Source organism: Notolepis coatsorum (genome assembly GCF_963971535.1).
Source record: "Notolepis coatsorum genome assembly, chromosome: 10".
NCBI classification, from domain to species: domain Eukaryota; kingdom Metazoa; phylum Chordata; class Actinopteri; order Aulopiformes; family Paralepididae; genus Notolepis; species Notolepis coatsorum.
In genome coordinates this window covers 109,844,345-109,854,344 of record NC_140174.1, presented here as the reverse complement: position 1 = coordinate 109,854,344, position 10,000 = coordinate 109,844,345, and the positions used below count along the sequence as shown (strand labels likewise).

Sequence of the window (10,000 nt, the reverse complement as noted above, 5' to 3'; positions counted from 1 at the left end):
CATGCCGACCAGTTCTCCTTCACCGTGTCTGACGGAGCGAACGAGGTCAACACACACACACACACACACACACACACGCACGCACACACACACACGCAAGCGCGCGCACACACACGCGCGCACGCACGCACATGCACACACACACACCTTTCTAATTCAGACCAATAGGGAGGTGTACACCATGTAGTCTGACGTCACTTTGGACCGCCCCCTCGAGGTCCACCCGTATAGGGATTCATCATTGGGAAAATGGATTATCGGCTATTGTAACAATTCTGCCTCATGAACATTGGCAAGCTTTCCATTTTTGCACAAAATGAGTTCCCTTCTATCACTACCATTATTGTTTAAGCATTTTTGGTTGAAATAAATTTCTTTTTACGATTAATTGAGAATATTTTCATGTTGAGCTATAGATTGTGGATGAATATGCACAGAAAGGTACACCATGCAAATGTCCATGCTTTATTTGTTTTAAACGAGATGATTTAGAAATGGGCAATGGGGAAATAATTGCGTTTTCAAGATGGTGGACCGGCCGCGTCTATTCGAATACCAACCGGTTTGTGCGTTTTGCGAATCTGATTGGCCACTGACGTTTCTGGTCATGTGACATGTGCGCCCAATCGCGTGACGAGCTGTGTCTTTGCCCATTTCCGCGTTGAACAGCCTGCAAACTACCTAACGCCTAGTTTATCACTGGTTAAGCTTAGGCGACTCTTTCGAAGTTGGTTACGGTTAGAGTTTGGAATCAGGGCTGGCGTTCTATCACCATGCTCTAAGACAAACTCTAACCTTAACCAACTTCGAAAGAGTGCCTAAGCTTAACCGTCAAAAGAACTTGCCGTCACACGATTGGTGCACATGTCACATGACCAGAAACGTCAGTGGCCAATCAGATTAGCAAAACGCACAAAACGGTTGGTATTCGAATATAGGCGGACCGGCCGGAAACAGCAATGACGTAACCACTACACCACCCTATAGACCAGGAAGTAACCACTACACCTCCCTATAGACCAGGAAGTAACCACTACACCTCCCTATAAACCACGAAGTAACCACTACACCTCCCTATAGACCAGGGAGTAACCACTATACCTCCCTATAGACCAGGGAGTAACCACTACACCTCCCTATAGACCAGGGAGTAACCACTATACCTCCCTATAGACCAGGGAGTAACCACTACACCTCCCTATAGACCAGGAAGTAACCACTACACCTCCCTATAGACCAGGAAGTAACCACTACACCTCCCTATATACCAGGAAGTAACCACTACACCTCCCTATAGACCAGGAAGTAACCACTACACCTCCCTATAGACCAGGAAGTAACCACTACACCTCCCTATAGACCAGGAAGTAACCACTACACCTCCCTATAGACCAGGAAGTAACCACTACACCTCCCTGTGGTGATGGAAATGGGTGGTAAAGCCTTCATGATTGGCTGACTGGTGAGAGTAGAGGGGTGGTTGTTTTTGCGGAGCGGTTCGGTTGATACCCTTTGACCCCTGTGTTAACCCTTCAACCCCGGTGTTAACCCTTCGACCCCGGTGTTAACCCTTCGACCCCTGTGACACTAACGGCTCTAGGTGGCCCAGACGTTCTACATCACCCTCACCCCGGTGGACGACTCGCTGCCTCTGCTGCAGGTGCCGGGGATGCGGGTCCAGGAGGGCGTGAGGAAGACCATCACGGAGTTTGAGCTGAAGGCCACCGACGCAGACACAGAGGTAGATCATTATTACATCACAATGTGTGTCATTGTTCTTTTTTATGTTCCAGTCCGAGTCCAAGTCTTGAGTCACCAAAGAAAAGCCTGAGTCGAGTCCCCATTACCCTAGTCCGAGTCCAAGTCATTGAGTAATTGTGTCCACTCCACTCTGGCAGTCAAAGAGCGGACATACAAATAAAAAAGGTCCACGTTAAACATAAATGACACAGCGGTCACCATTTCAAAGGGAGTGTATTTACTTTGTGACACAATAGCCAAACAAATGCACTAGCCATCAATAGCTTATGCCAAATGATTAGGGCCTATTACAAAACAAATACAAAATAATTAACTGTATTTATCAATTATCCGAGTCCGAATGCAGTCAATGCTCGAGTCCAAGTCGAGTCCGAGTCATCAGTGCTCAAGTCCAAGTCGAGTCACGAGTCCTGAAAATCAGTCCAGGACTCGAGTACTACAACACGTGTGACATCGGCAAGTCACGTGTGACATCGGCAGGTCACGTGTGACATCGGCAGGTCACGTGTGACATCGGCAGGTCACGTGTGACATCGGCAGGTCACGTGTGACATCGGCAGGTCATGAGTCTGAAACTAAACGCTTTATTTTTCACATTCTTTCCCCTGAGGCGGCGTTTTGCAGAGGTGTCCTTTTATTTTGTTTTGCTGACGGCCACATTTGAGAGTTCTATTCAAATCAGTCGCATATTCAACTGACTAGGAATCATTTTTCACAGAATGCAGTGGATACACACACAAAAGAGACACGTTCTCTCACCGGCTCTACCTCTCTCTCAATCCTCCCAGGTTGCATTTGACCTCCAGGGAGGTAAACGGTAGATGGCAATGCAGATATCATTCATCTCTGACTGCTGAATATAAAATATGAAATAATATAAATATTGAAGCCATCCTGTGCAAACCAAGTGTTGATATTGAGTAAAAATGCAACTCTTGTTTCTGTCAGACTAGATCTAGACTAGACTGTAACCAGACTAGATCTAGACTAGACTGTAACCAGACTAGATCTAGACTAGACTGTAACCAGACTAGATCCAGACTAGACTGTAACCAGACTAGATCCAGACTAGACTGTAACCAGACTAGATCCAGACTAGACTGTAACCAGACTAGATCTAGACTAGACTGTAACCAGACTAGATCCAGACTAGACTGTAACCAGACTAGATCTAGACTAGACTGTAACCAGACTAGATCTAGACTAGACTGTAACCAGACTAGATCCAGACTAGACTGTAACCAGACTAGATCTAGACTAGACTGTAACCAGACTAGATCCAGACTAGACTGTAACCAGACTAGATCTAGACTAGACTGTAACCAGACTAGATCCAGACTAGACTGTAACCAGACTAGATCTAGACTAGACTGTAACCAGACTAGATCTAGACTAGACTGTAACCAGACTAGATCCAGACTAGACTGTAACCAGACTAGATCCAGACTAGACTGTAACCAGACTAGATCCAGACTAGACTGTAACCAGACTAGATCTAGACTAGACTGTAACCAGACTAGATCTAGACTAGACTGTAACCAGACTAGATCCAGACTAGACTGTAACCAGACTAGATCCAGACTAGACTGTAACCAGACTAGATCCAGACTAGACTGTAACCAGACTAGATCTAGACTAGACTGTAACCAGACTAGATCCAGACTAGACTGTAACCAGACTAGATCCAGACTAGACTGTAACCAGACTAGATCTAGACTAGACTGTAACCAGACTAGATCTAGACTAGACTGTAACCAGACTAGATCCAGACTAGACTGTAACCAGACTAGATCTAGACTAGACTGTAACCAGACTAGATCTAGACTAGACTGTAACCAGACTAGATCTAGACTAGACTGTAACCAGACTAGATCTAGACTAGACTGTAACCAGACTAGATCCAGACTAGACTGTAACCAGACTAGATCTAGACTAGACTGTAACCAGACTAGATCTAGACTAGACTGTAACCAGACTAGATCTAGACTAGACTGTAACCAGACTAGATCTAGACTAGACTGTAACCAGACTAGATCTAGACTAGACTGTAACCAGACTAGATCCAGACTAGACTGTAACCAGACTAGATCTAGACTAGACTGTAACCAGACTAGATCTAGACTAGACTGTAACCAGACTAGATCCAGACTAGACTGTAACCAGACTAGATCTAGACTAGACTGTAACCAGACTAGATCTAGACTAGACTGTAACCAGACTAGATCTAGACTAGACTGTAACCAGACTAGATCCAGACTAGACTGTAACCAGACTAGATCTAGACTAGACTGTAACCAGACTAGATCTAGACTAGACTGTAACCAGACTAGATCCAGACTAGACTGTAACCAGACTAGATCTAGACTAGACTGTAACCAGACTAGATCTAGACTAGACTGTAACCAGACTAGATCTAGACTAGACTGTAACCAGACTAGATCTAGACTAGACTGTAACCAGACTAGACTGTAACCAGACTAGACTGTAACCAGACTAGACTGTAACCAGACTAGACTGTAACCAGACTAGATCTAGACTAGACTGTAACCAGACTAGATCTAGACTAGACTGTAACCAGACTAGATCCAGACTAGACTGTAACCAGACTAGATCTAGACTAGACTGTAACCAGACTAGATCTAGACTAGACTGTAACCAGACTAGATCTAGACTAGACTGTAACCAGACTAGATCTAGACTAGACTGTAACCAGACTAGATCCAGACTAGACTGTAACCAGACTAGATCTAGACTAGACTGTAACCAGACTAGATCTAGACTAGACTGTAACCAGACTAGATCTAGACTAGACTGTAACCAGACTAGATCTAGACTAGACTGTAACCAGACTAGATCCAGACTAGACTGTAACCAGACTAGATCTAGACTAGACTGTAACCAGACTAGATCTAGACTAGACTGTAACCAGACTAGATCTAGACTAGACTGTAACCAGACTAGATCTAGACTAGACTGTAACCAGACTAGATCCAGACTAGACTGTAACCAGACTAGATCTAGACTAGACTGTAACCAGACTAGATCCAGACTAGACTGTAACCAGACTAGATATAGACTAGACTGTAACCAGACTAGATCCAGACTAGACTGTAACCAGACTAGATCCAGACTAGACTGTAACCAGACTAGATCTAGACTAGACTGTAACCAACTAGATCTAGACTAGACTGTAACCAGACTAGATCTAGACTAGACTGTAACCAGACTAGATCTAGACTAGACTGTAACCAGACTAGATCTAGACTGTAACCAGACTAGATCTAGACTAGACTGTAACCAGACTAGATCTAGACTAGACTGTAACCAGACTAGATCCAGACTAGACTGTACAACAGATTTCTAGATGTACCAAGACTAGACTGTAACCAGACTAGATCTAGACTAGACTGTAACCAGACTAGATCTAGACTAGACTGTAACCAGACTAGATCTAGACTAGACTGTAACCAGACTAGATCTAGACTAGACTGTAACCAGACTAGATCTAGACTAGACTGTAACCAGACTAGATCCAGACTAGACTGTAACCAGACTAGATCCAGACTAGACTGTAACCAGACTAGATCTAGACTAGACTGTAACCAGACTAGATCTAGACTAGACTGTAACCAGACTAGATCTAGACTAGACTGTAACCAGACTAGATCTAGACTAGACTGTAACCAGACTAGATCTAGACTAGACTGTAACCAGACTAGATCCAGACTAGACTGTAACCAGACTAGATCTAGACTAGACTGTAACCAGACTAGATCTAGACTAGACTGTAACCAGACTAGATCTAGACTAGACTGTAACCAGACTAGATCTAGACTAGACTGTAACCAGACTAGATCTAGACTAGACTGTAACCAGACTAGATCTAGACTAGACTGTAACCAGACTAGATCCAGACTAGACTGTAACCAGACTAGATCTAGACTAGACTGTAACCAGACTAGATCTAGACTAGACTGTAACCAGACTAGATCTAGACTAGACTGTAACCAGACTAGATCTAGACTAGACTGTAACCAGACTAGATCTAGACTAGACTTAACCAGACTAGATCTAGACTAGACTGTAACCAGACTAGATCTAGACTAGACTGTAACCAGACATGATCTAGACTAGACTGTAACCAGACTAGATCTAGACTAGACTGTAACCAGACTAGATCTAGACTAGACTGTAACCAGACTAGATCTAGACTAGACTGTAACCAGACTAGATCTAGACTAGACTGTAACCAGACTAGATCCAGACTAGACTGTAACCAGACTAGATCTAGACTAGACTGTAACCAGACTAGATCCAGACTAGACTGTAACCAGACTAGATCTAGACTAGACTGTAACCAGACTAGATCCAGACTAGACTGTAACCAGACTAGATCCAGACTAGACTGTAACCAGACTAGATCTAGAAATCACAGCCAGTATACTGTACTGTATGTGTGGTAATATACATGTCATCTCTCTCTCTCTCTCTCTCTCTCTCTCTCTCTCTCTCTCTCTCTCTCTCTCTCTCTCTCTCTCTCTCTCTCTCTCTCTCTCTCTCTCTCTCTCTCTCTCTATCTCTCTCTCTCTCTCTCTTCTCTCTCTCTCTCTCTCTCTCTCTCTCTCTCTCTCTCTCTCTCTCTCTCTCTCTCTCTCTCTCTCTCTCTCTCTCTCTCTCTCTCTCTCTCTCTCTCTCTCTCTCCTCTCTCTCTCTCTCTCTCTCTCTCCTCTCTCTCTCTCTCTCTCTCTCTCTCTCTCTCTGTCTCTCTCGCTCTCTCTCTCTCTCCTGTGTGTACAGCCAGTATACTGTACTGTATGTGTGGTACTATATGCATGTGTCCTAGATCTGGGACGAGCTCGACGAGAGTCTGAAACATCCATCCATCTCCACCTTCAAAAAGTCACTGAAAGAGAAATTGCTCAAATCATATCTGTAAATAGTAACTAAACTTGGGAATATTATTGTCTGTATTTATTTATGTATGTATGTATGTATGTATGTATGTGTATGTATGTATGTATGTATGTATGTATGTATGTATGTATGTATGTATGTATGTATGTATGTATGTAGTATGTATGTAAGTAAGTAAGTAAGTATGTAAGCTTATGCATGTTATACAATTTTGATGATGTTCCCAGTGATGGGAACTCTTCCAATCTTAATAACGCCGTTACCGTTACTGCCAAAAAATGCGGCACGTTACTATGATTGAAGCTGTTTTTTTCCTCAGACAGATCTTTGCGCCGAGAGGCATACTGTTCTTCCTTGGTTAGTGGGCAGCGCGCGATTGGCTGAGGTTGAGTAAAATGTCATGGTAAGCCAATCAGAGGTAGAGGTGGGCGGGTGTTCGAAAGCCACTAGAGTCTGACACACAGCGACAGTCAACGTGAGACCGCGGGTCCGTGTACGTTTTGATAGTTTGTTTGGCAAGCCCAAATAATCCAAAATGAATCCAACGAACAACACAAGCGAGCAGTCAACGACAGACCGCGGGTCCATGAGCGTTTTTTGTTCACTCTTGTGTTAGTTGTGTTGCAGCGCAGGGCACTGCAGTAGTGGAGGCTCTACTCTGCTGACATAGTGCTGCACTTCCTGGTTTAATAGCACAGTCTTCAGGTGCTCAGAGATATATATATCTGTATGTCATGCATGTCTTAAATGTCATGATTAGATTTGTTTAGATCAGTGGTTCTCAAACTTTTTACACCAAGTACCACCTGAGAACGTAGCTGGCTCTCCAAGTACCACTATATGACCGGCGTTAAAATACAGTCTATTCAGCTATGCACAGTTCACGCAGGAGGCAAATGTATTCCTAATACCATTATTTATTGTTAACTTTTGTCAGACACAGCCACAATGTACAAAGGGATAGCACTAGAACTAGCAAACGCTTCCACACAACTCATACAATGCAAGGGGCATTGAGAACATAATAACTAACATTCTCAGAAAATTAAGAACTGTATTTCAGCAAATGTACTTAATTCTCTCTCTCTATCTCTCTCTCTCTCTCTCTCTCTCTCACACAGCAAGCAATTGTCCGTCATCCTCTCTCTCTCTCTCTCTCACACACACACACACACACACACACACACACACACACACACACACACACACACACACACACACACACACACACACACACACACACACACACACACACACACACACACACACACAATTATTTTGTTACAAAAACTTAATTTTCTGCATTCTGGTGCAGGAATTTTTGAATTTTTACCCTTGCCAGTGTTTGTGATGGGCATCACAAATTATTGTAAAAAAGAAAAGAAAACACATATTCAATACATTTTTGAATGTTTACCCTTTAAATGCCAGTTTGGGTGATGGCATCACAAATTATTGTTAAAAAAAACACACAAAAAGTAAAATATTTTCAATATATCAAATGCAAAGTACATTTTTCTGGGGGGGATTATTACAGGCTAGGCATGTGTCAATGATTAGCAGCAACACAGATTTTGATGGATTTTTTGTAAAAGATTAACACCAACTCTTTTCAGAAAAGTGGGAGTATTTCATTTTTTATCTGACATTACAAAAAATCTAAAAACACTGGCCTGGCCTGCTTCTAAGTTCAGTGGCCTGACTGCAAAAAAAAATTGCTTTTTTGTAAATGTTTTCAAGTACCACCAGCAGTACCACCAAGTACCACTAGTGGTACGCGTACCACAGTTTGAGAACCACTGGTTTAGATGATTAGATTAGATTCTTATATCTGTATGTTGTGTATGTCATAAATGTCATGAATTGAAAATGGGGGACCCTGATGTAAACAAGACGAAAGTCTTTCTCTGATCTGCATCCCCTTAACAATTGTGTGTATTGAGCTGTACTGTACTGTACCCATTCTGCAATCTGTTAATTAAAATGTTCAATCAATCAGTATATATTTGTTATTTATTTTTGGTATAGTGCTTAACAAGCATAATTTAATGTTGCCCAGTTGTGGCCTGTTGAGGGGCAATACATATCAAAAGTTCCAAAACATCTATTGTGTTTGTATTTGTATGATCCACTATATAAACATAGTAATTATAATATCTACATACATGGCATTTGATTGGAGGCTAGTCTCACTTTGTCCCACAGCAACATTAAAATAGTTTAGATTTGTGTATGTTGTTTATGTACAAAAAATTACTTGAAAGTAACGCAATAGTTACTTTCTGAAGTAACTAGTTACTTTTATCATTTGTAACCGAGTAAGTAATTTTAGTTACTTTTTGGAAGAAGTAACTAGTAACTGTAACTAGGTTACTTTTTAAAAGTAACTTCTTCCAAGTTCCAATCTTTAAAAGTGGTGACATACATACTATATCAAATTATAGACCTATATCATTGCTACCTCAATTTTCAAAGATACTCGAAAAAGTATTTGTAAATAGACTTGATGGCTTTATTGAAAAATATGGATTATTGAGTGACCATCAATATGGTTTAGGAGCAATAGATCAACATCCTTAGCAGTAATAGATTTTGTGGAAAATATATCAACAGCAATTAATGAAAAACAACCCTCAATAGGTGTATTTATTGACTTACGTAAAGCATTTTGACACAATTGATCATTCCCTGCTTTTACAAAAAATGGAACGGTATGGAATAAGAGGTGTCACTCATCATTGGTTAAGAAGTTATCTAGATAATAGGTTTCAATATGTAAATATTAATAATACAGAATCACATATTAGAAGAGTAACTTGTGGTGTTCCACACGGTTCCGTATTGGGACCCAAGTAATTTATACTTTATTTAAATGATATTTTTACAGTATCGAATATTTTGAAAATTGTTACGTTTGCTGATGATATTAATTTACTTTGTTCGGGGAGGACATAAAATAATTATTGAAAACAGTAGAAAGGGAATTGATAAAGTTAAAGAAATGGTTTGATAGGAATAAGTTGTCTCTTAATGAAAACAAAACAAAATGTATGGTATTTGGTGGTGGTTCCTACCGACTGTGAAATTAAAACTGAATTTAAATGGAACCGAAATTGAAAGAGTATATGAAACAAAATTCTTAGGTGTGATTATAGATCACAAACTCTGTTGGAAGCCACATATACAATATATTAAAGGTAAATTAGCCAAATCTGTTGGCATTCTGTACAAAACAAGGGAGCTGTTAAACCAGAAATGTTTGCATATATTGTATTTTTCACTTGTGGGTGCCATACATGTCATATTGTGTTGAGGTCTGGGGGAA

At 41.3% G+C, this 10,000-nt stretch overlaps 1 protein-coding gene across 1 annotated transcript in view; it reads left to right on the top strand.

The window, feature by feature from the left end:
- The window catches only part of fras1 (Fraser extracellular matrix complex subunit 1), a gene marked incomplete at its 5' end in the record, with an annotated part of 148,441 nt that overhangs the window by 77,296 nt on the left and 61,145 nt on the right, over positions 1-10,000 (top strand). Inside the window, 2 exon segments of the mRNA XM_084323142.1 lie at positions 1-45; positions 1,601-1,742. The exon segment at positions 1-45 is cut by the window's left edge and continues 80 nt beyond it. Of these exon segments, the coding sequence (XP_084179268.1) occupies positions 1-45; positions 1,601-1,742 (187 nt within the window).